Genomic DNA, 25994 nt, shown 5'->3' with positions numbered 1-25994 from the left:
GTTGTGCAACATGTGATATACTTACTTAACTGTAGACTTTAACATGATTAAAATGGCAAATTTTGTTATGTGTATTTCACCACAATTAAAACTTTTTAAAAAATTTAATGATGGTGTGTAACTTCCGAGGCTGGGTCATAAAAGGCATTGTGGCTCCTGCCCTTCTCCTGAGTCACTCACTCTGGGGAGCGCCAGCTGCCACGGCGGGAGGACACACGGGCAGGCCTGCGGAGGAGCCTGCGTGGTGGGGGCCGGAGGCCTCCTGCCAACGGTCAGCATGAACTCATCCTCCACGTGAGAGTGAGCCGTCGTGGAAGCGGATCTTCCCACCCCAGATACGCCTGCAAGTGACTGCAGCCTCTTGGCTGACATCTTGACTGCGGCCTCAGGAAGGAGCCTGAGGCAGAACCCAGCCAAGCTGCTCCTCGATTCTGACCCACAGAAACCGAGATAATGCTTATTGTTTAAGCTGCTAAGTTTTGAGATACTTTCTTATGCAGCAACAGATTAACTCACACAATTACTCAGATAACAAATTGTAAAGGGAAAAGAAATATTAGCTGTCCAGCAATGTCACCTCAGAGTGGCCTGCCAGCCTCCCACGGCACACAGCAGGGCACGTCCTCACGGTCTGCTGCTGGTTGGCGCAGCCCTTCACTGAAGCCTGGGGACACCTCACAAGTGCGCAAGGTTTGATCGGTCTGCAAAATGCATTTACATATTTTAACACAGAGTTACAGCCACGTCTGTCCATGGGACGGATGCTGAGCTGGCTGGGTCTTGCAGCTTGGTGTTGAGCAGGGTGTACCTGCAATATGCAGGATCACACTGGCGCCAAATACAGCGTGCATCAGAATACAGAGAAACCTCTCTTCATGCATACAGTAGAGTCAGGGCGGTAAATAGATAACCACTCAAACCGTCGGGGGGTCCTGAAGGATGGCCCAGTGAGTATAAATGCAGCAATGTAATGGACACTGTGAGATACTGCTCTACTTCAGTAATTTTCCACCAGTGTGCCACAAGAACTTTTAAAACTATTTAATCAGAGGCACTGATCACTTTTCATTAGACTGTCGGATAAAAACATGACCATAGCCGCCACCACAACAGCCATTCAGTGTGGATGCCCTGTCTTGAACCATACATCTATAGGTCATACAACAGAGCTGCATCTTCTTGGTCCTATCACATAATAAGGTTGCTTCTGATTGGTTAATTCTTGGCACCAAACACGCTTATATATAAGTATAGGTATCCAACTTTTTAAAAAGTCACTTTGGAGCAATAAGGGTAGGTAATTACTATTGTTATTATTTTTTGTAAATCAATAAAAATTAAACCTAATTTATTTATTTATCTATCTATTTTTTGATGTGCCACAGAATTTTAGTACTTAGTTTATGTGTGCCATAAGATGAAAAAGGTTGAAACTCGCTGCTCTGCTTTGCCACTGACCCCACCAGGTCCCCCGGGGGATGCAGTGGGTTGGTATTGAGTCTTTTAACTCCTTCGAGGGTGCCGAGCAACAGGCAAGTACATGGAATTGTGTTACAGATACAAACAGGGTGATGAGCGGCTGCCATAGAGGGTATCTGACCCTCCGTGTTACGGTTCCTTTCTAGGGGAAGCCAAAGCTCACACCCTGAAGATGGCAAGCACGTTGAGTTGCAGCTCTTGACCAGCTTCATTTAAATTTTTGTGGTACCAAAGACAGGCATGAGTAAAAGAGCTGCCCAGGAGAAAGTCAGGTCAGTGATTATGAACCTAGGCATTTAAATTCATTCAGCATACATTAAATTAGTGGGTATTATGTGTCAGAAACTTCATGAAGGGGCAAGAGTATAAAGATGTGTAAGTCTTGACTTCAAAGGAGATGGTAGCAGAAAGACATGGAAATCTAATCACAACAAAGTAAATGCTCTAGCTACAGACCAGTGGGCCGCCTCTGGGTGGGATGCAGTGAAAGGCACAGGATGCAAGGGATGGAGCTGGGCTGCAGCCAGAATGACAAGAGGGCTGTGCCAGATATGAATGGGGAAGGGAAACGCAGTGGAAACATTAGGCATCTCAAAGACCCAGAAATGTTCAAAGCAAACACAAAAAACTTTCCTGACTTCTTCAGTTAACATTAACTGTATGGGCAGATAATGGGATAAGACTCCCTTAGCGTGGCCTACCAGGCACTATAACTTTCCCGTCTCACCCTCACTGCCCCTACTTGACACCACGCTCCCTCAACACTGCCCTTCAGGCGTGTCCTCCAGGCCTCCCGGGCTCCACATGAGTCGCTGCCATTTGCACCGAGTCAAGTAACAACCCATGCTCTGCAAAGTCTGTTCTGGTTTTCCTCCGAGAGCTTTTTCCTAGAGGCTCCAAGCTGCCTTTTATTGGCTTGTTTTCTGTACAGTCACTGGCCTCCCCAGTGACTGTTCTTTTACCCACTGGACCAACCACTAAGGCAGCGAGTTCACTGCTCTGGTCTCTGTCCACCCAGAACCTGGCACCACCACAGCCATGCAGCATTTGCTGGAAGAATCGATGTGAGAATCATGGGCACTCCCCTGGTCTATGTTCCACCCGAAGAGGGGAAACCAGAACAGGCACACCTGAGGAATCAAATGAAAAACTCACTGGGCAGAGAATCAGAAGCCCTGGGTTCCAGCCTTTCCTTTATTGCCAGGTAGGCACGAGAATTTGCACAACACACCCGACTTCTCCAGATCTCGATTTTCAACGCCAGTAAAACAGGGTATGGATAAGGTGACGTGGGCATCTTCACAGTAGTTCCCATTTACTGAGCACTTACTCTGTGGCAGGCACTGTACAAAAGTGCTTTTCTTATGTCATTTCATTTTCAGCTGCTCCTTGGAATATCCCTAAGAAGCAGGCACTTTATCTTCACTTAGAGATAAGAATAACAGGTTCAAAGAACTTACCCTAGGCGACAAAACAAGTAAGCGGTTAAAAAAAAGAGGGGGTCCAAATCGGTCTGCTCCTGAAACACACACTCTCAACCACTAGATCATTTACATGTTGAGATCTTGGATGTTTTTAAAGAGTTGGGACCATCTCAGGCCACACGACAGCTTGGAAAATGGCAGCGCCCGTCCACCTGTGCTCCTCTGAGAGGAGGGTGCCCAACGGTGACGAACAGGGCCTGAGTGACAGGGGTGTGCAGACGCCCCACACTCCGTCTGGAAAGGGGGAGCAGCCTCACTGACGGAAGCTCTGAGCTCAGAGAAAGAAAAGGCAGGGTGAGATGCCATGGAAGGAGGAGACCAAAGGGACGGCCTGGGAGAAGAGTGAGGGGAGGGAGAGGGGGAGGAGGACAGGGTGGGACCCCGAGCCGTGCTGCTGCTGAGGGGCCCGGGCTGTGGGTGGGCAGTGCTGCAGGAGGCAGGTGGCCACGCTGAGAGAAGGGTCCCCCAGGAGAGCAATTCCAGCCTAAGCTGGGAAATGAGCTACAACTACTTCGCTTCTCTAAGAACTGAGGGGGTTAAAAGAGAGAGCTCGGCCTGGGGCTGAGGGGAGAGGAAGGGGGAGACTAGTAAGAGAAAGAACGACCCCACAACTCTGAAAGGAAGAACCTGTAGGCTGTAAGAGGTGATGACAGAGGGTGCCTGGAACGGACCATTTAGTGCTTTCAACCCGTGCCAAGCTGAGTAATGTGGGGCTGCACTTGTGATTTACCTCAGCTCTGGGAGAGATCAGCCTGTGCATCACCATCAGCATAAACAAACATCACTGTTTTAGAATGGTAAGTGCTATTCATACTGGAGAGACCTCACTGCGCCTAGCACTGCACAGCTTACAAAAGCAGGTTTACTCGGATGACCTCACTGCACCCCCACGGCAGTCCGGGCACCGTCATGTTCCACATGGCAAAATTGGGCTGAAGCTTCGTCCAGTGATCTGCCCCATGCCGGGAAGCGCCAGGAGGCCCTGGGACTGGCACCTAGGTCTTCTGTTCCTGGTCCAGGGTTCTTTGTGTGGGAATGAAGTACAGCCTTTCATAGACTCACATCTCGGGAGAGGCAGAACAAAGACATAAACGCTAATTACATAAGGGGGCACACACTGTCCTCCCGAAGAGGAGAGTTCAGAGAAGGCAGATCCGGGAGCAGCCGGGAAAGGGCTGAGGTGACTGTGGCCTGGACGGGAGGGAGAGATGACTGAGGGAGGAAGCAGGGGAAGCTCCGCGTGGGGGCTGTAGGGGGTCCCCTACCTACCCAGGTACCCTGCCCCCCACAGCAGAGCGCTTGCGAGGGTAATCATTTAACAAACACTTATCAGTTGACATTGTGCTAAATGCTGAGGACACAGTAGTGAACAAGACCTACATCCAAGAAATGTACTCCAAACCAAATGTGTTAGGGTTGCATGTTGAGGGGTGGGGGGGTCATCTGTTCTTTTGAAAGAGAGAGATGGTCTACTCTCCAAGTGATGCCCCAACCCATCAGAAAGATGTTAAGAGCTCCAGTGTTTCAAAACTTACTACTACTTTCCCAAAATAGAAGTGGACTCCGTTTGCCTCTCCTTCCGCAGCCGATCAGAAAGGGTCAGAGCTGCAAAGGGAACCGGGGGCCTTAAAGTGGCTATTTCGTGCCAGGCTCATAGTAAAAAGAAAACGAGGGCGTGTTTAGCAACTCACTCCCTAACATTATATTTTCCCTTCCAAACTCCAAGCTCCGTTGTGTACAGTATGCACATATAAGTGAAGAAAAAATGTGATACGGGAACACAGCGAGAGAGTCTGCGGAGTGCTGAAACAGCATACCTGGCAGCTGCTAAAACAAAACTTCAAAGATCTGGCTTCTTTGAAAAGCCATCAGGCAGGGACCCACCCACTCCCCCTGCTAGCCACAGCTTCCCTGGGAGCTCGTACACGTAACCACTTGTAACCACTTCCGCGTGTTTGGCTCCGTTCCCCAGGGCTATAGCGGCTCCGTGTGCCAAGTCAGAACTGCCAGCCAAGCAGGTGGGGGGGCCGGGGGCTGGGTGGGTGGAGGGAAGCAAGACCTCTACCCAATATCTAGCCATGGGCGTATCTCAGAAAATAAAATAAGGCTGGGATCTGCACACAAAGCCCCTTCCTTTCCGTCAGCCCAGCTCTGATTGGTTAGACACTAGTAATACAGAAGCCCTGGGCTTTTGAGATTCCCAAGGCATTAGAATATGCCCCTCCCAGCACCACAAATTAGTTCAAGAACAGCATCTGTGGTAAATCTCTAGCTCCAAACAAAAGAGGCTTGACATCTACAGAAGAGCCTGAGAGGATAATCAAGATTACGCCTTTCTTAGAAACTCGTTTCTTTGTATTTTCTTAATCCACTGACCAAGTTTGGGTCTTTATCCCATCTTCTGGGTCAACCATCTAGTTCTGAGCTGCCCAATATGGTAGGCATGAGCCACATGTGGCTTCTGAGCATCTGAAGTGTGGCTAGCATGACTGCAGTGGAATTTTTCCTTTTATTTAATTTAAATATCCACATGTGGATTGTGGTTACCATATACTGGACAGAGGTGAACTAGTGACTTATTCACCAAAATTGCTTAAGCACTTTGTACAGGCAACTGTAAGGCTCTAAAGATGTGTAAGACTCAGGGTTTGCCCTCAAAAAGCTTACAATCTAATATAGGAGGTAAGACAAATACACAAACAACCATAATATTGGGTTGGCCAAAAAGTTTGTTTGTTTTTTTTTTCTCTAAGATGGCTCTGGTAGTGCTTAGCTGTCTTTAACTTCATTCGAAACAATTTTGTTAAGACTGAATTGTGACAGCTGTCATATCAGTGTGCATATTTTTTAAAAAGGCCCCTCTTCCCCTCCCTCCGTCCCTCCCTCTTTCTCTCTCTTTCTTTCTTTACTTCCAGAGAGAGGGGAAGGGAGGGAGAAAGAGGGGGAGAAATATCAATGTACAGGAGAAACATCAGTTGGTTGCCTTTCGCAAACCCCTAAGGGGACCTGGCCCGCAACCCAGGCATGTGCAAGGAATCGAACTGGTCACCTTTCGGTTGGCAGGCCAGCGCTCAACCCACCGCACCGCACCAGCCAGAGCTCAGCATGCATTTTTTAAAAAACTTATCAAAGTTGGTGAGTTTTTGCATAGCTATTTTAATAACAGAGATGGAAGAAAATACGTAACGTGTTCAACATATCATGCCTTATTATTTCAAGAAAGGTAAAACCGCATCTGAAATGCAAAAACAACTTGTGCAGTGAGTGTGTGGAGACGGCGCTGTGACAGACTGAAGGGGTCAAGAGTGGTTTGCCATGTTTCGTGCTGGAGTTTCTGGCTGGACAATGCTCTCCGTGGTCGCACAGACCAGCTGAAGTTGAGAGCGATCAAATTGAGACGTTAATTGAGAACAATCTGTTATACCATGCAGGAGATGGCCGGCGTACTCAGAATATCCAAACCAGTGAAGTTATGGGTGAACATGAAAATACAGAACAGCAGGAGAAGTGCTGAGAGCCGCAGCAGCGGCAGACAGGCACCATTAGAACCTGGTGTAGGGAGACGTGACTAGACATCACACATGCCCCACACGGACCACTGAGGCAGGGGACGCCAGTCCATCTATCAGATGAAGGATACTGGGGAGGGAGGAACCACTATCGAGAACACCAAGACGCTGAAACATCACAGAAACACACTCAACCAACACGACTTACTAGTCAACCTGGGTGAAAAGGCTGAAGCAACAAGGTCACAGTGACCTTACACTGGACTGTCAGGGATGATGGGTGCCCTTTCACTCAGAAGCCCCTTCTAGGGGTGGCTCCGAAGACTCCCGTTTAGGTGGGGTGGGGAGATGATGGTCACAGGAAGATTCTATGCCCTGTCCGCCCTTCCCACACCCTGCCTCTACATCTCCTCCCATTTCCCAAATTGTGGAGGGCTCCTTGCTTGTAGCACACTTTTGATTTTGGGTAGCTAGAAAAAAACTGAATAAGGTGGAAAAGAGAATCAGTAAGGACCTGGTTGGTGACTCGGGAAGCTAGTATGTGAGCTCTAAACTCAATGGAGAAGAAATCTGGCTTTCCCCCGGCTTTCAGTTTACTAGGACAGGAAGAACCAAAAAGACCCATTCTCCAGGAATTCAAATCGTGCACTTAGCCAGAGCTTCCTGTGAATTGTGTCTTTCTGGAACACAAGTCTAGTGGGTGAGAAGTAAAAGAAAAATCCTGCTGGATTTGCTTGGGAGACCAGGGAAGGTGGCAGGAAGGCTGAGTTGAGCTGAGCCTTGTAGGAAAGGGGTTTGGACATGCAGAGATGCAGTGAGTAGCAGGGTGCCCATTCATTTATTCTTTTATTTAATATTTGTTCTTTATTTTGAAGTGCCTGTTTATGAAGACACTAGACCTTTTAGTTAATGTGAACTAAGAAATCTCCCTCACAGAGCCATCTTGGTAATCAGTTGTTACCACCTGCAACTCAAAGTGTTTTGACTGGTAACATTACTTCTAATAGAAACCTCTGCTCCAGCCAGGCCGATTCCCACTCACTGTCCCCTGGAAATGCCTTCAACACCTTGTATATTACCTTCCTGTTCCCTCATCTCCTTTCCTCCACCTGTCTGTAGCCTGTACAGAATCTAGGCCTGAATAAACTCTCTCTTAAACCCCCCCTCTGAAGCACTCATTCTAAACCCACCCATTTTTAGCACTCATTCTAAACTGTGAACTCCTCTGAATCCATATGTCCCTTTTTAATAACTTGCTTTGTATATCACATGCAAAAAATAAGTCCACAGCACAGGGCAGCATTCTCTAGACCACCCTGCTGAACATCAACTCTGAGCGGCAGGGTGGATCTCATTCCTTTGACCCTCTCAGAGATGCTTGCACAATGTCAAGCACAGAGGAAATGTGCAAATACCTCTTGGTTGGTTAATATTAGGCTCTTTGCCTGTCCAGGTCCCATCCATCCTTCCAGGTTCAGCTCACAGCCCTTTCTTTTCTGTGAGGTGTTTGCCACCTTCTCCTTTCAGAGAGATCAGTTTCTCCTCTGAACTTGTGCCACTTACAGTATAATCCTCTTATTCAACAATTACGAAGATACTGTTTCACAACACGTCATGCATTAGTAAGTTCAATGACTATTAACTTTCCTCCTTGAGGACAGAGACCTTGTCCACCACCTCCTTCGGCGCTTGGCCCTGTGCCCTGCATTTACGGGACAGTCAGTAGATACACGTTAGCTTTTTGGTGACAACATCGTTCTAGCAACCACCAGATGAAGCCCGTTCCCAGCTGGAACATTACTTATTACCAGTCTCAAATTTACTCTTATTCAAATATTTCAATATACTAAATATTTGGGAGGAAAGTTTACAAAACTCTTTTTCTGGGCTTTTGTTTCAAATATCAGGGTTGGGTTCAAGCAGCTGGCAGGATATTTGAAAGCACAAATAACACAGGCAGATTCTTGCATTTACTCAGCTTTCCTTGGTGCACCCCAGTTGCAGGAGAACAACATAATTTGATTTCCTCTAGCCTTTAAGTATATCCCCTTTACTAGCCCCTTTATGGTTTCCTTACCTGCTGGGCCCGAAAACCTACTTTTCTCATCTAAATCCTTCTAGATTATAATCACATTATTGAGATGCACCCACATTTCATTTTCATCACAGAAAGAGAGTAAAACTTATTTCTAAGAACAAGGCCAAATGTGGTACTGATTATTGGCTTTGAAGCCAAATTAACACAAGTGTTAGCCTGATAATTCATGAAAGCCCAACCATCTCTTTACTGCCTCAGAAGCATAAAAATGGTCCAATTAGGACAAGAGCGCTACTCTCACTTATTACGAACACCTGGGCCTGCCGACCCACTGACGCAACGTTCCGAATCTCTGAGCTCTCACACACCGCCCCCTCCCACAGCCAGCTGTACTGCACCTCCCGAGGAACGCCTGGCTCCATGCTTAAGTGGCCTTTTAAGTTCAGCTTCTCTTAGTCATCTTTGGGAGCATTTTAATGGTTTGTAATAAAAATTTTAACCAAGGGACATGTCACAATAATAACAACCTCAACCTCAGCACTGTGATTAGGTACATACAACCGCTTTCCCTACTGTGACACTGTATGCCACTGCATGCAAGTGGTGGCCAGTTGCACCTAAACGAGGTACTACTGAACTAAGAGATGTAGCAATACTGCAGCCCTACCAAGTTTAATGTTATGTTTCTCTCTTTTCTGGGAAGAAAACCAAGCATGATCAAGAAACTACAGCAAAAAGAAAAGAAAGAAAGAGAAGAAAAAAGAAAAGAAAAAAAAAGAAAAGAAAGAAACTACACCATATCCAGATATTTATTCTTTTCCAGATGCTACAGGGCTACTGTTTTTGTTTTAACACAGACACTTAAAGTTCTTTTCCTTTCAGCCTTTTAAATCTTGGGACTTTTTTTTTAAGCATTGATTCCTTACTTGCACTTGGTCAGTAATATGCTAAGAGTCTTTTAGCAGAAAGATGGGCAGAAGGGTAGAATGGGATCTTTTACCAGAGGTTCAGGGAAGCCGCTGGTCTTCCTTCTAAATTTGTTGAGTCAACATTAAGTAAGCTTTAAAAATGAATCATCAATGTTTCTCTAAAGGAGTCAGAAAGAAAGATACAGTGTTTCTTCACCACTGATTCTTTCCAAACTCTTTCAAGGCTGGTAAAGAGAGTTAACTTGGAAATACAGAGGACAGAAAAACCATGTGAGAATTAAACTGAATTATGAATTAACTCTGATATAATTGCCTAATTCTAGAAAAGGAATCTCATTCAGCTTAGTACACAGATTTTTGTCATTCAGGCCTCTTAAAACCAAAATAATCATCAACTGTAGATACATATAAAATTACAAAGTGAACAGTTAAATAAGATAGGGTCTTGCCTCTAACAATAACTCTAAAGCAAGAGTGTCCAACTCATTCTCACCTGCGGCCACATCAGCCTCAAGGTCACATTCAAAGGGCCGAATGTAATTTTAGGACTGTATAAATGTAACTACTCTTTAACGAGAGGCAAGGAGCTTGGCGCTGCCATGGGTTGGTAACAAGGTGCCAGGCCGGATAAAAAAAGGTTCCTTGCGTTTGCTACCTGTGCTCTAACGTGTGTACATGTGTACGTGTGTGTGTGTTAATCCTATGGAAACATAAGGTGGTTTACCTTTAATACTTTAGGGAGCAGGGAGGAGGCAAACTGAAATGGGAAATGCTACACTGGCACGCCACAAAGCAAGCTGCATTTTATTCTGGCTTGCAAACAAGAAAAGATCCATCCACTTCCTTACTCCTGATCCTAGGCCCACACACTCCCAAACTTACTTTGCCTAGGCCCTGGTACGATGCCCAGCCAGCTATCTCCAACACATTTCCTACGTTTACCCACATTCCTTCAACAGGCAGAAGCCCAGTAACTCTGGCCTTGGCACAGCACCATGGCAGCCAGCTCTCTCGGGGAGCGAGGAACTGCAGAATCTGTCACAGAGCTTGAACTGGTACAGAGCACAAGCCCTGAGGGTCTGTGTGTCTGGCTGAGTGGGCAGAGAAGCAGAGAAAGTTCAGGTGTAAGGACAGGCCTTTATCACTCACGTGCCAGAGGAACTTTTTACTCAAGGGGAAGGACTAGGACTTAGGAGGAGAAGGTTAGGGAAGCTTTATCTTATGGGGAAAAAAGAAAGAATAATGAGTGAAATATTACTTCTACAGAACTCTGAACATGAGTTTTCTTTCTTTTTTTTAAAATCCGCCCCCCTCAAAAGTGGTTTCTTTTGTGATTGTGCTCTTTGGCTAGGGAAAGTTGTTTATGTAACAGGATAAAGTACAAAAGTGTAAGCTCCAAACTCCTCCAGAGAAAAGCTCTCCCAAAGCTCGACCCCCAGGATAGATGGAAAATATGAGTGTTTACTGGCTGGAACATCAAGCTTCGATGGAAATTTCAACATTCAGAAGAAGATAGCAGAGAGAAAGGGCCTGTCGGGCAGAAAGAAGTCACCCTTCAACCAAGGGGTCGGAGGAGAAGGAAGGGTCTCCCGTCGGCCCACCCGCCCGCTCGGATGCCTTCCCCTCCATGGCTGCAAAGGCCAGGTCTCTGCAACCCAGCTCCGGGAGTGCCCTGACCAGGAGCAACCGCCGGCTTCCTCTGAACTAGAACACTAACATGGGGTAGCCATGCCACATCCCAGGCAAGTCCAATTTCAAGAGGGTTTTTTTGTTTGTTTTCTGGAAAGAAAACTATTACCAGGAACCTATACCAAAACCAGGCACTATACTGGCTATTTTCGCATACACAACTCAATTAAATCTTAGAACTACTTAATGAGGTGGGTACTATTAACTGCGTTTTAAGCAGATGGGGAAATTATGGCTCAGAGAAGCTAAATAACTTGCCCAAGGTCACATACGCAGTAAGGCAAACTCAGAGCGGTCTGACCCTGAAGTCCCTGTTCTTCTCACCACACCATGCCATCTTCCTAAAAAAGGGCTGATGGCCCCCTTTCCTACAAAGTGAATGAACTTTTAAGTAAATAGAAGCATTTGAAGGACTAGGTTCTAAATAATTCGCTTAAACAGGGGCAGAGGATGGCAAAAAAAAAAATCTTACCATTTTGGTCACTGAGTAAGTTTTGCTGAACTCTGGGGTTCTCTTAAAAGCTTACATACTCCTCCCTCCTCTTCTTTTTATTGTGGTAAAAAAAAAAAGCCATTTTATTCTTATTATTCTTATCCAACTGTCCATTTTTTAGGTACAGTTGAGTGGTGTTAAGTATATTCACACTGATGTGCAGCAGAGTTCTACAACTTTTTTATGGTGCGAAACTCAAACTCTGTAGCCGCTAAACACTAACTCCTCCTGCGCCCTTCCCCACGCCCTCGGCAGCCCCTTCTGCTCTCTGTTGCTATGACTTGGAGCACTCAGACACTTCACGTGAGGAATCACACGGTAGTTGTCCTTTGCTGCTGGCTTATCTCACTTCACACGAGGTCCATCGTGTTGTGGCACATGAGGGGAGTAAGTCCTTGCATCCTCTCTGTGACGCTCTTTGCGAGGCTCTTCCTTCCCACTGTCTGCACCAGACACGTTGACTCTCTAATGCAAGGCTCCCAGCACTGCTAACCGCCCCACGTGTGTGTGGCCCCTCCTCCCCGCCGGCGATCAAAGACCATGACTGTCTTTTGGACCTGCCCAGCACCCAGCACCCTGAGGCAAAATGGAAGGTACATCCCGGACAGTGACCTGTGAGAGCAGGAACTCCTGTGCTTCATTTCCTACTGCTTCCCAGGGTCTAACGCCTGACCCACAGACAATGACGAGAACATATTTTTTAAAGAAAATAAACTCAGTATTTCTGAGGACTGACTGAGAATGAAAAGACAGGAAGTCAGAGATGTGAATCTCCAGGAGCATTTGTAAGAAAGCATCTAAAGGAAGGCAGACAAGAACTAGTTAAAAACTAGACTCAGAATCTCTGAAAAACTTCTTCCTAAAAATTATGTGAAGAAGGGTACCAAACTCTGTACTATCACTGAGGAGCTAGAGGGCAGCTGCGGTGCTTCACTGGGCTCCCTGCCCCCACACAGAACTTCAAGTTCAGAGGTGCAGCCGTCCTCTAGAGCTGGGCCAGCCAGGCCGAGCAGCCCGTGCCTGTGACGCCCTGCCCTGTCACAACAAACTCATGGATGTCCCTTCAACCTCCCCCACCTTTCATATCGAGGAACAGACAAATCCTCAGGTTGCGTGTGCAAAAAAGCCAGAGATGGATAAAAATAATTCAATGACAAATGCTGGAAAAACATACAAAGGGGCAGAAGCCAGACATTAGTGGGATTCCCTGACAGCCCGATCTACAAGGGCTGGACTGGAAAAAAACAGGACCTCAGGTTCCTGCCAAGCCGTCTGAGGCCCTGTCCTTCCCAAATCATTCCAAGCAGCAGCCAAGACTTTACAGTAACCCTCTAGGTCTCACAAGGAAAGATGTGCCGTGAACCCATGGAGGGCTCCTCCCCTAGAAAGTGCTCCTCCCTGACGTGGGTCAGCTCCGCATGAGGCTGGCAGTGATGAGAAGATGCTACTGCAATCAGTTCTCCGCTCCTAACCACCCTCCATGTGCCCAGAAGACAGATCAGTAAAAGGTAGCTTGAAAAAATCCTACCCCATCTCATTGGCTAAATAAAATCTTGTTAAATATCCAGGTGTCAGCATGTGGAAACCAACCAAATATGATCCCTTTAAGAAAAAAAGAGGCCATGCGCACTCGTACCTGCATCCGGGAGGCCCTATTGTATAATGTGGAGCTGGCCTCACACGGAGGCACACCTCAGGCTCCTAAACATGTGACTGCATTGGCCCTGACTACCCCGTCTCTTCTGGAGAATGGCCTGCAATTAATCTCGCTTATTACCTCTGAAAAGTAACAACAGAGGAATGGCTGGCCAAGTCCAACTCCAGAGCGTCTAGGGAACTGCAAGCTACAGGGCCAGGCCTCAGACTGTCTGGGCAAGGCGTGGGCTCTTTGCCTTCCTCTCCCACAACAAAGCTCGAACAGGGACTCCAGACAGACCGAAGGAACCGAGGGATTTGAGGAGCTGGGCTGAGCTCACACCGACCCAATGGGAGACGACAGCCCTGAGGCTACATTTGGGATGGTTTCAGAGAGCGGGGGAAGAACAAGGTTGTCTGGTGAAAACTTGTGTGATCCATAAAATTGAGAACAATAGCAACACCACGGGGAAATGAAAAATAACACTATTTGCAGAGTCCTCGTGAGTCACCAGTTTTCATTCCTGTGGCTACCAAGTCGCTGAATCCTAATGAAAAGTACGGCCAGCAATGGATTCTCTTTACATCTCGTTACTGTTTGCAGGACAGCCCCATCGAGTGAATAATCAGAGCTGATCTGCCCTGGAATCCACTGTTGCTGCTGCAGCAGAACGAGTAAGAGTACCTCTTATCTTCTCAGCACCCACTTCTAGGGAGATCAAAGTGCTTTAAGAGCAATCTGAAAGCTCTCAGAACAGGCCAGTTTATACGTGAGTATGCTTACCTAATAAAAACATTCAATGAATAGTCTGGGGTCACTGAGTGTCAAAACCAGTAACAGAATTCACATCTCGAAGCTACTAATCCCACATTCACTAAACGCAGTCACTTAAGAGTGACTACACTTACTGCTGAGGGAGGCACAACATGAGACTAAGTAAATACCCTCAGAACAGCGACTTACCAGGTAAAAGCAGAAACTGGGCACGGCATGGAGTACAATGGCCGCTGTGGCCCACACCAGAGCCCCATCTGGAAGGATCTCTGAGGGTGCTCTTAGGGCTGCTTCAGGGCGGGTGCCTCTGGGCACTCCACCCTGCACTAGAACTTCCAAAAGGGGCCTCCAGGCTGTCCTGGCAACCAGGGCTTCCCTGGGAGCAGAGGAAGATTCCCCAGGGCTACTTGCACTGGAATGGGGGCTAAAGATGGGCCCGTACACTCGAGGAACAGGTGAGGAGAGGACTACTGTAGGTGCAGCTGACCCCAGACGGAAGAGACCAGGGGACTCTGCAGGGGCTGCTTTCTGGTGCCGGTGGCTCAGAGCTTGGTCGCCCTGCGTGTCATTCCCCCACAGCGCACGGGCACAGGCTGGCTGGGAGAAGGCCCCTCCCAGTGCGGGCCTCTGACTCTTGGCTCTGACCCTGACCCTGACAGGTCCCTTCATCTTTATGTGTCTCGGCGCTACAGGTGCTACACCAAGAGCAGGCCATTTTACAAAACTCCCTCATTCCATCTCTGACAGATGCTGAAACTCTACCCTAAAATGTGTAGCTCAACATTTTGTTTAAAGTACAGAAAATGGCTGTAGCCTTGTCACACCGATAATATATCTGACATTGCAGGGAGAAAGTTTTCCATAGAAACAAGTCTCTGAATGTACAAAGGAAATGGAATATTTGGACATATCTTACATGGAAAATAAAGCTCCATGGCATAAACAGAATTTCTTCTTTATGACTTAGGTTTTAGGAATGTGTTTACTATAGGCTGTAAATCACCAGATGACAGACTTCTCTTGCGAAGAGAATTGTGTGGAAGGATGTCCTGTTTTGAAAAGACCTGCCTCTTAGGCTTCGACTCTTTGGCATTTTCAACCCGAGATGATTCTTCTCACTCTTGACCACAGTGGTCACCGGTGTGAAATACATGGCACCAGGGCATGACGTAGCGAGTTTATGTTTGTGTTGTTTCCTGGGCAGAGCCTTTGTTTCCCAAACTAGTTCCTTAGGAAATACTCCACCGCCGACATATTTTAATGACAGTTAGGTATTTCCTCCTTGCCCAAGTCTGTGGTCACCTTCTCGGGGTGGGGCAGCACTCAAGGGAAGGCCAGCTGGCAGAGGCTGCAGGTGCTGGCGAGGAGGTGGAGACTCAGGGGACACCTGTAGTTGCGCTTCTTCATCTGGAGAAACGACATCTCAGCTAATCAGAACACTTCGATGTATGAGTCACATTCCTCCCCAGCTCCTCTGATTCGTGGACAGATGTAATCAGCCCATATGAATAGCCACTGAGGCAAGATATACTGGGAATCCATTTCTTACATTTTTTTAGACAGGGAGACTTCAAATGTGGACTGAGACTAGAATTTAATAGAGTGGTTTCTTTCTTAACTAAGAAGTTGCTTTATGGCCGGAATCAATCTGGATTTTATCCTCTGCCACTTCTCTCAACAACATAAAAGAAACTTCCTTCCCATTTCCCAAATGAGCATTGTCTAGGGAGGCTGTTTAAGTACATAACCTGGATGAAAACGTGAGGAAAGTATGTTCTTCAAAAGAAGAGTTCAAAGTTGCTGAAACACAACGCAGTGCTCAGTGTAAACGAGAATACGAAGACGGAGATGTGGGTGTGGAGAGAACGGCAAGTGGAGAGGCATGCACGTGGGCGGGGACTGAAGGCAGGGGTCAGACACACTCACAGCTTGGATCCTCACTCTCACTCGGAAGCAAATTTACTGAATGGCATCAGCTACTTCCTTTTCATCTGATCTGCCTAAGTGAGGCCCATTCACGTGCCACAGGACTGTGACAGGTGGGCAAATGCACCCGTCTCGCCAGGGTCTGTGCAGGGAGCTCCAGGTGAAAATGGCTTGCTCGGGCCCCCAGCCCCCGCTGTGTTACCCTAACGTTACTAGCTCCGTGGCCCTTCACGTACCTGCTTCCAGGAGGAGTGGAGTGGCTCTCAGGGGCTTGGGGATCTGCCGGCACTGACCACACCGGGCCACCAGGACTGAGGACAGGCCGCAGGGTCGGGGGAGTTGAAGAGCTGCTTCTGTTTATGATGCCACTTGCCAAATTCAGGTTCGCTACCTAGGAGTGAAGTGAGGGAAGTAACCCGGTTACACAGAGTATTAGAAAAGTGCCATCAGAAACACATGGGGAAAATCAAGTGGAGTCCAGGAGAAGCTGACTCATCGAGGCTGAGGCTGAGTTGTGACGAAGGCTCCCGTTCCAGGAGCAGAAGTCAGGGTGGCTCCTGTCAGTGTAACAAGTATTTATTTTGCTCCCATTATGTGCAAAGCACGATGCTGTCCCTGGTGCTGTGAAACACAAAGGTGAGTAACAGACACAGCCAGCACTCACTGAGTATTCACTCTGTGGCAGGCAGGGTTCTAGGAACCTGGGCAAACTACTCAGCCTTTCTGGCCCTCGTTTCCTCATTTGAAAATTCTAAATGCTCAGTAAGTTTTGGTCATAAATAATAATAACCATTATAATATACAAAGAACTTGTCAATTTAGAAAAAAGGATGCACAGTCACTAGAAAAATGGGCACTGACTTCAATAAACAATTTATGAAGGACTATTATTAGCCAATTAAATATTTAAAACTAGTCATTTCCCTTGGCAATCAAAAAGTGCAAATTATAACATATACCATATGTTATAATATACCATAATCAAAAACACAGTAATAATGGCAAGGGGTGATATTAGATAGGTATTTATACCATTTATGTGACTATAAATTGGTAGAATCTTTCTAAAACGCATAAGGCAATATATATATATTTTTTAAGATTTTATTTATTTTTAATTTTTAGAGAGGGAAGGGAGGGAGAAAGAGAGAGAGAAACATCAATGTGTGGTTGCTGGGGACCGTGGCCTGCAACCCAGGCATGTGCCCTGACTGGGAATCGAACCTGCAATGCTTTGGTTCACAGCCTGAGCTCAATTCACTGAGCTACACCAGCCAGGGCATAAGGCAATATATTATTAAAAGTATTATTGAAACATTTGTGTACTTTGCTGCTACAATCTAACTTCTAGGAACTATGCTAAAACACAAATGCATATGATCAATGCCAGTGACTAGCACAACTGCCGCTGCCATTTAATAAAATTCACAGTGCTTGAGCCCTGTGTGAGTGAGCACCTTCCATGCGAGTCATCTCAGTGGCCATAATTCTGTTGACGAGTACTATTGTAATCTCCATCTTACAAGGAGGGAAACTGAGGCCTAGAAAAATGGCAGGCCTGGGATCTGAACCACGGTCTTTGGGACTCCCTCCAAGGCCCATGCTCTTACACATTGCACTATACTGAGGGCAGGCTTTGAAAACAAGCATTGATTTTAGTATTAAAAAAGGAGAAGATCTAAACAGCTAACAGTATTGTTAAATAAATTTTGCCCTATCCGTGTCAGGAAATACTCTGTGCCTATTCGAATTTTTTGAAAAACAATAATATAGGCATATGTTGATTTTTTTTAAGTCATGATATGAAACTGTAGAAGGAGCAGACCCAAATTTCCTACACACACACACACACACACACGCACACACACACACTCCTAAACAACCAGGCAAGCAAGTCCAAGTGCAAGTGGCATCCATTTCTACACGGTGACTTATTTTCTTCCTTACACCACCTATATTTTCCAAGTCTCCTAAACTGGGCATGTATTTTCTTTTACAGCCCAAAGAAAACTTTAAGTCATCATGAGAAATACCGACGTGAGGTGACAAGCGGGAAACCTGGGTGGTCAGAGCAAAAGCAGAAAAGCAAGGCCAGTTTAAGAAGCATTTCAAGGAAGGGGCACCGGCGACGCTGAGGCAGGGACAGGGAGATGCACGCAGGGATTTCAGCTGGCGCGTGAGAAGAGTGACGTAAGACGTCAGTGCCAGAACACGTGTTCTTCCAGATGTCGTCCTCGGAACCTAGAAACCTGAACATTCTGAGCGAAAAAGTCACTTTTAGCAACAGCATAGTGCTTAATTCCCAGTTACAGAATCCATTAAACAAAACTATCCTGGCACTCTGTCTTCACACCAAAGGACCCAAATGTTTTTATTGGGGAAAAAGCCCTTCTCCGTAGGTCAGGAGTGATTTCTGGTGTCTGCAGAGGCCGAGGCACAGGACGCTCGGGCTGTACCCTCCACTGTGGCCTCACCTTCAAAAGAAGCCTCAGGAGTCAACGTTGGCTTATCAATGGGACCCCCTTCTGCTGCTACGGGGGTTGTGAAGAAAGACACACACCAACTGAAGGACAGGGAGGACACGGTGGCAGGTCATGGCAGTATGCAGTGGCCTCTGGTGCCTTTGCAGAGCCTTGCCTTCCTCCCGAACCCCACAGACAACATGGGGCGGGTTCTCAGGCCATCAAACAGACTCCCTATGGGCCTGAACTCCTGACCTGCACTGAGCCCTCCTCCTTCCGGCCCTGATCCCTGGCCCCAAACACCGGCCTGTCAAGTCAGACATGAGCTTGCAGCTTGTGAAAGTCCTACCAAGTGAGAAAGGTCTTTATGATAACCAACAGCTTCTCCAACTACTACCTCAGTCAGTTGTGTCAAAAACCTAATAAAAGAGGCTTAATCATTTATAGTGAAATAGCAATAAAGTAAACAAAAGGTACACACTTTACCATGTTTAGTAAGAACTGTATAGTTTGGAGACTAGCGAATTCGAAGGAGATTTCAGATTTGGTAAACCTCCTCCCTTTGGCTCGGCTGCCCCTAATTTAATCATCGTCATTCCACCCGAACAGCTGGCAGTCACTGAAGGCTCACGGCGTGCCCTGCACGAGATGTCCCTGCATTATCTCGACCTGCATTATCCCAGTCAACCCTGAGCAAGCCCTCTGAAGCAGGTTCTGCTGTTATCCCACTTTACAAAAGAGGAAACTGAAACTGAGAGGGTAAACAATTAGATAAGGTCACACACCTGCTAAGATTAGCAGAGCAGGTCTCTTGTGAGGCTGTGTAGTATATGCCAAGTAATACGGTTTGATGTTCGAGTTCTTACAGCAGCAGTGTCGGCACTCCTCAGTTAAGTGAGGTTTTTATCTCACCCCATACCCACTACCTAAGGAAGCGGACACCATCCCACTCCCTTTCAAAGATGGAGAAACTATGGCTGAGAGAGGTTACATAAGTCATCTGCCCAAGGTCACCTAGGGGTTACAGAACTGGTACAACCCACTTTCTAGTTCATACCTAGTTACCTTAATTATCATAGATTTTTGAAAATATCAGATACAGACCTCCAATTCTGAAAACAGTGGTAATACAGGGATCGATTATACCAAACTATACCAGCTTTTCTTCTTCCCCCTGTAAATTTTATTTTCCCCTTGTTACCCTTCACTAGAGGCTATTAAAGAAGTAAAGCAAAGACAAAACCATTATCAGTCTTGTTTCTTGGCAGGTACAGTCAATGTGACATGAACGCAAAACTAGTTTTAGACTCTCGGTGGGTTTTCCCATGTAACATCCATTCCTGACTCCATGGATAAATCAAGAAGTGGAAGCCACTGTGACTGCCTTCTCCATAAAAGCAAAGCACCGTTGTTAATTTGAGAAATAGCAAACGTGACCACTACTTAAAGGAGAGTATATAAGGAATAAGAAAACTTTCAAAGCTTCTCCTCTTTCTTTCCAAAGCATCCCTGCCAACAAAAACAACCTGTCTGTGAAGTAATGACCACCTGCCCCTCTAAATATTCCTTCTCCACTGGTTTTGTCCAGGGGACATTCAGCACCTGTGTCGTGACCACCCCGACCCTACCCAGCTCTGTCTTCCTGGGACACGCATTGCTACTAAGTAATCAGATAACTGGGGCTCACTGAGATATGGCCTCAGAATCTCCTCTACACAGTCCTGCAGACAAGCCTCCACCAATCCACCTGAAGTGACAAGGGAGACAGAAACCTGTCTTCAGTCCCTGCTCTAGAACAGTGTGCTGTGCACCAGAATGTACCGTGATGATGGAGATGTTCTATCGCCTGCACTGTCCGACGCAGCAGCCACTAGCCACGTGTGGCTAGAATGTATTTGAAATGTGACTGGTGTGACTGGAGAACTGGATTTTAAGCTTTATGTAACTTAAATTTTAAAAGCCACGTGCAACTAGTGGCTATCTTAAGAGACAACACAGCTCTGGATCTGGCTGAGTCTTATGTGTACAGATTTATGTCCTGCTGGAGTCTGGTCCAAACAAGTGACCTCGAGACTGAATGAGTTAAGAGAGCCTTTGGGCCTTCCTTTCCGCTTCCCCGGATGGGCAGAACGGGTCGCTGAACTGAAATGGACCCGAGCACCCATTTTGGCCCTAGAAGCACCTTACCCTGACTTGGGAAGACGGAAGGGCAGGGCAAATCCCCCGCACTGACCAGACCTTAAAGGTATAAGCCAACTAGGGTTCACAGCTGGAGGGCTCCTCCCCAACAAGACAGAGGGATGGTGAACACGCTGTCACTAGTTGGCACCTGCTTCTCTGCCCATCTGTTTTCTTGAGGTAACACAGGAAACTATCTTTGATCAGATGAAGGGAAAGTGAAAAATAGCACTCATATATATTAGACCTGACTTGCAAGGACGTTTAATATTTCACTACGAAAGACTATTAAACAAAATCAGGCTTATAGCACATAAAGACATGGCACCAGTCACAAAACAGGTGGCTCGTTTTTGTCAGGAGTGTTGCTCTATTAAGGTGGAGGCTGTAGGCGCCGGGCCAGCCGGCTCCTCTAGGCTAATAACCAGTCTATGCCGCTAAATCTCGGCTGGCCAACTCGTGGATTCATGCCTTTGGTCACAAAGGGGTCTGGAAAACAGGTGAGGAAGTTTAACTAAAACCCATTTTAATTACTGAAACTATGACTCAAAAAACATGCCTTACTGATAATGGACAACAACATCTTTCTGTGCAAAAGGAGGACACGCCTATGAGAACATTAAAGTCTGTGGTTGGGTCTCTAAAATGCCCTATCATAATTAATACATAAATATGAAACCATTCGGTTTCACTGCAATAACAGTAATAATAATAACCAAGCCACATTAACACTAATGATGGCTAAATTTGATGAACACTTTGTTTTTGCCAGGCATTATTCTAAGCTGTACAAGGCCTTTCCTGAAAAAGTCCAACCACTGTTAATATAACGAACATGGATGTAATCTGGCAGCCAAGGAGAGTGGGCTGGAATGCACATGTGTGAACAATGACAACTTCACTGTACTAGTCAGTGGGGGTGGTAGACGCCACTGAGTGAGCATGTGTACTGTGTGGCCGTCACATTCAAAATGACTGAGAGGGCAGAGCAACGAATCTGCATCAAATTTTGCATTAAACTTGAGAATTCCTCCACAAAAACTATTCAAATGATTCAAAAAGTCACAACTATGGGCAACTGGTGATTGACAGCTTCATCAGAACAACAACCCGCTCATGCATCACGTCTCATGCAGAGTTTTTTGGGAAACATCAAATCACCCAGGTGACTCAGCCCCTCTCCAGTCCAGAATTAGTGCCCTGTGACTTCTGGCTTTTCCCAAAACTAAAATCACCTTTGAAAGGAAAGAGATTTCAGACTGTTGAGATTCAGAAAAATATGAGGGGGCAGCTGATGGAGACTGGGAGAACTGTGTGAGGTCCCAAGGTGCCTATTTTGAAGGGGACTGAGGCATCATTGTCCCATGTACAGTGTTTCTTGTATCTTGTATCTTCAATAAATGTCTCTATTTTTCATATTACATGGCTGGATACCTTCTGGACAGATCTCACATATGCTCATTCTATCTTCAGGACAACTCTGTTAGACAGGTATCATTATTTCCCTCATGTAAGGATGGGGAAATGGAGGTTAAGAAGTAAAATAACTTGTTCAGGACAAAAAATTATTACACGTCAACCTCTAATTTCAATTCCTGGTCAGCCTGATGCAAAATCTCCCAAATTCTGTAGTTTTAGCCACTGTGTTACTCCCACTGCCTGAAACCGTTGAGCCCAGAACCCACAGTTCCATCTGTGGCCCAGCAGCATCTGAGCTAGCTGCGAGCTTGCTAAAAACGCAGACCCTCCGCCCAGCCTTCGTCCCATTAAACCAAAACTGCACTCAACAAGGTCCACAGGAAATTCACTTGCATCTTAACCTTTGAGAAACATTTGTTCACAGGACAGTAGAAAAGAAAGGAGGAAACAGGAGAAAGGGACCACTCAAAGATTCTCCTTCATGGAGCTCAGGGGATCTTCCAAAAACCGACCGAAATGTCCTCGTGGGGCGAGGGGCAAGGTATAAAACAATCAAGAGGAGGGAACAATGCTATGAGGAGCTTTAAGGTTTTACTATTTCTCAACGTTGTTTGTATGCTCACACATTAATATGAGTTATTGTTTAATATGCCAAAGATGCAAAAGTAGATAAAACAGTTTAGAACAAACTTCAAAACATTCCAAGTCTACTTGCTAGGCTGACATGAGAAACAGTGGTCATTAAAAAGAAACCAAAACATTTAAGCCTAAAAACAGTCGGCTTGTTAAACATTCTTCCACCCCTACCCTTCTCTGGCTGGTTAGCTCAGTGGACCGCTGCCTGTGCGGAAATCCAGTCAGGGGGTCCCACCACGGACTAGAGCTTAGGAGGAAGTTTCACCCCTTGCTGTCCTCCTGCTCCTCTTCTTCCTCTGCTCCCACTCTGCTGGAGCAGCTTACCCAGAGGTTCCACTCCTGCTCCTTTCTTCACGTCCATTTCCACCGTGACCTCAGTGCATTTTTTTCTTTCAATACCAAAACACTGTTTATTTTAGAGCCAGCCTTCCGAATAAGGCAGGTGAGCAAATATCTGAGTGTGTGGGGTAGGGACACATTGCACGCATTCCACCTAGACAGGTGTTTAAATTACAGCGGGAATAAATACAGGTGATGGATTGAAAAGAGGGTAGGAGAAACAGAGAGGGAGCCAATTTCCGGCGGCAGGCCCGCCCAAGTGTTATTGCTTGTTACTGCTGTTTGCTAAAAGTAGTGCTGCTGTCAGGGCTGTAATTAAAATATGATGGTACTGCCCTGATGGCTTCCCAGAACATTCCCGCCACCCACCCAGATGCACAACCTGTCGGTATCCGAAGAGGACCTGGGGCCAGGTCTAAACCAGACCGCTGCTGCTCTAGCTGGCATGCTCTAGAAAGGCTGTTGTCGTGAATGCTCGAAAGAAGTCCAAATCTCAGACAATCCAACAAATGTTGACTGTGCCGCACAGGCAGGGCCTTGGGTAGAGTCCTAAGGGTATATACAGATTAAATGTGGCCCCCACCTTCAAGCCACGAAGGAATTTGTGTTCCAGTGAGACAAGGCACCTAGACAAACAGTAATGGATGAGGCCTCCAGAATGCAAATGCCATAATAAAAGTGTAAAGGAAGTTCAAAGAAGGCCCCTGGGCTTGGCCTTAAAGGACAGCTAGGCGGTGTGGGGGTGGAGCGGGGAGGAGGTGGTAGTGCCCAGCTGGAAAGAAAAAGCAAAAGTAATTCAAAGGCAGGTAAGCAGGGAGAATGTCTGAGAAAGAGAGAGCAGTCTAACTTGGCTAAAGCCTAGAGCAACAGAAGAGAGGAGAGACAGACGAACAGCTGGGAGGGCTTTGCATACCACACTACAGATTCTGTTCTTGATCTGAGGCAACAGTAAGCTTGCTCAGGGTTCTGACACACCCGTGCTGTGTCAGCACTGTAGGGCAGGCAGGCAAATCTAGGGCTGTTTTTGTGGGGCGGGTTGAAAGGGATTAATCAGGAAAGTTCAGATCAGTTCGGAATTGCAACAGTCTGGCGAGAGGCAGCAGGGCCGAGATGCAGGTGCACCACTGCTGCCTCCCCTCAGGTCCCTCCGCGGCTAAGGAAGAGCGCTGGGCCTTGCAGCCGGAGAGATGCATTTGTAATATGATGAAGTCACTTGAGTTCATGTGTTCACTGTTCGTGTTCTCTTTTTGGATCAGCCCTCTTTAGGGTTACATTTCCCAGGCATCGGGCACAGAGAGATGGTGTGGCCTGCCACTTAGGAAGGGAAGGTCAAAGACTGGGAATCTGAGGCCAGCTTTGTTTTACGGCACTACAAGAAAATGGCCCTTCCTTAGGTGTTTCCTTCCAGACTTCTCAACAGTAAATGGACTGGGGGTTAAGATTGGGGGGTGGGGTCTCAGGGGAAGGAGGGTAGCTAGATGGCTTCAGTCTAGGCCTTAGGCCTGGTGGGCAAAAGGAGACGGTAGGTCACACGCTGTCTGTCCAGCTCAAGTGACCAAAGCTCGGGATTCCACTTAGGAGTTTATGGCCAAAAATCCTATCATGATCAGAAGGGGGCTTCCACTTCAAGGATCCCCTCCGGGCACCTTCTCCTCAACCTCAAGCTAGTGACAGTGGACCCGGATCCCAGCCACAGGTCTCTCTGAGTCAGTGTTTAACGACCACGTGTGTGTCACTTCCAGCCCCACCACGGAACACCAACAGCAAACACACGGACACTTAAAGATGGTGAAGTTTTGTAGATATTTGAAGAAACAACACAGGTTAATGGAAAAAGGGCGATACTGGAATCCAGTGTGAGCCCTCGAGCCCCCCACCAGCTCCGTCGTCAGCCGGCACCTGCCTCTGTGTGCCCGAGCGTTGTTAGTCCCGTACGGACAAACCCTCCACTCAAAGCAGATCACAGAATTCAACATTTCCATAAACATGGTTTGTTTCTACATAGAGTGATAAAAACTCTTCTAACTGGGGCTTGTGGATTTTACCTTCCCTGACACGGAGCCAAGGTTTATCATTGTTACTTGGGAAAAATACAACCAGCAACTATATTGACGGTGATGCCAGGAAAGGTAGGAAATGCGCTCATCCTGGAAATTGAAGAATCAGACGCTTATTTGTTTTTTTAATCATTGGCTACAGGGAAGTCCTTCCAACTACTGCAGCACAGCAGGATCCTGAAATCTTGTTGCTACCACCTTGCCCTTCACTTCACAATGTCTAATTTATTTTTCACAAAAGATCTCCCTTGGCTATAAAGGACCCTTGCCATTCAACTGCTTCAAGGGCACGGTGGTAGGGTTGAAAGAGCTTCATGCCCTATTTGCAGGCTCCCTTGTCTATCTGACCCCACAAATCACATGCTCTTTAGGACAGGGACTGCAGCTTACTCACCACTGCATGCCCAGAGCTTAGCCCAGTCCGTAGGGACAACAGCTTTTACGTAATACGAGAAGTGGGTCTCATCTACTCCAGAGCGCACACACACTCACCCTGTCTCCAGCCAGCAACTGGTTTCACCAGAGAGTAGAACAGTGATTATTGTCACTAGTGGGCTAGCCAGGAAATGAAAGGCTCCAAATTACCTCTTTTTGCACAGACCACAGGAAGGATGGCTTTGGAATTAGGGGAAATAAAATAACCAGTGACTTGGAGTGAGAGATAAGTGTTGCTCTTGCTACTAACTACCCTGCATAATTTTAGAGATGATTTCTGCCTGGTTTGAAGCCTTGAGAAGGTCCTCAAGCGGGGAAATAATAGCCCTGGCACACAGGTTTTGTCCCCCGTCTCCGGCACACAGGTTTTGTCCCCCATCTCTAGCACACAGGTTCTGTTCCCCGTCTCCGGCACACAGGTTCTGTCCCCCGTCTCCGGCACACAGGTTTTGTCCTGTCTCTACACGATGTATATACTGTATTTGTTTCTTCTAGGACTTCAAAGGACTAA

At 46.8% G+C, this 25994-nt stretch overlaps 1 protein-coding gene across 8 annotated transcripts in view; it reads right to left on the bottom strand.

The window, feature by feature from the left end:
• The window catches only part of TTLL5 (tubulin tyrosine ligase like 5), a 252183-nt gene that overhangs the window by 110439 nt on the left and 115750 nt on the right, over window positions 1-25994 (bottom strand). For all 8 annotated transcript variants that reach the window (XM_045822847.1, XM_045822851.1, XM_045822844.1 and 5 more), the window contains one exon: window positions 16194-16348. In XM_045822847.1, the coding sequence (XP_045678803.1) occupies window positions 16194-16348 (155 nt within the window). The remainder of the gene's footprint in view (window positions 1-16193; window positions 16349-25994) is intronic.

The sequence above is a fragment of the Phyllostomus hastatus genome, unplaced genomic scaffold (assembly GCF_019186645.2).
Source record: "Phyllostomus hastatus isolate PE091 unplaced genomic scaffold, TTU_PhHast_1.1 phas_scaffold_501, whole genome shotgun sequence".
Taxonomy (NCBI): Eukaryota; Metazoa; Chordata; class Mammalia; order Chiroptera; family Phyllostomidae; genus Phyllostomus; species Phyllostomus hastatus.
The sequence above is the reverse complement of the archived record's forward strand: the minus strand, read 5'-3'. Positions and strand labels throughout refer to the sequence as shown.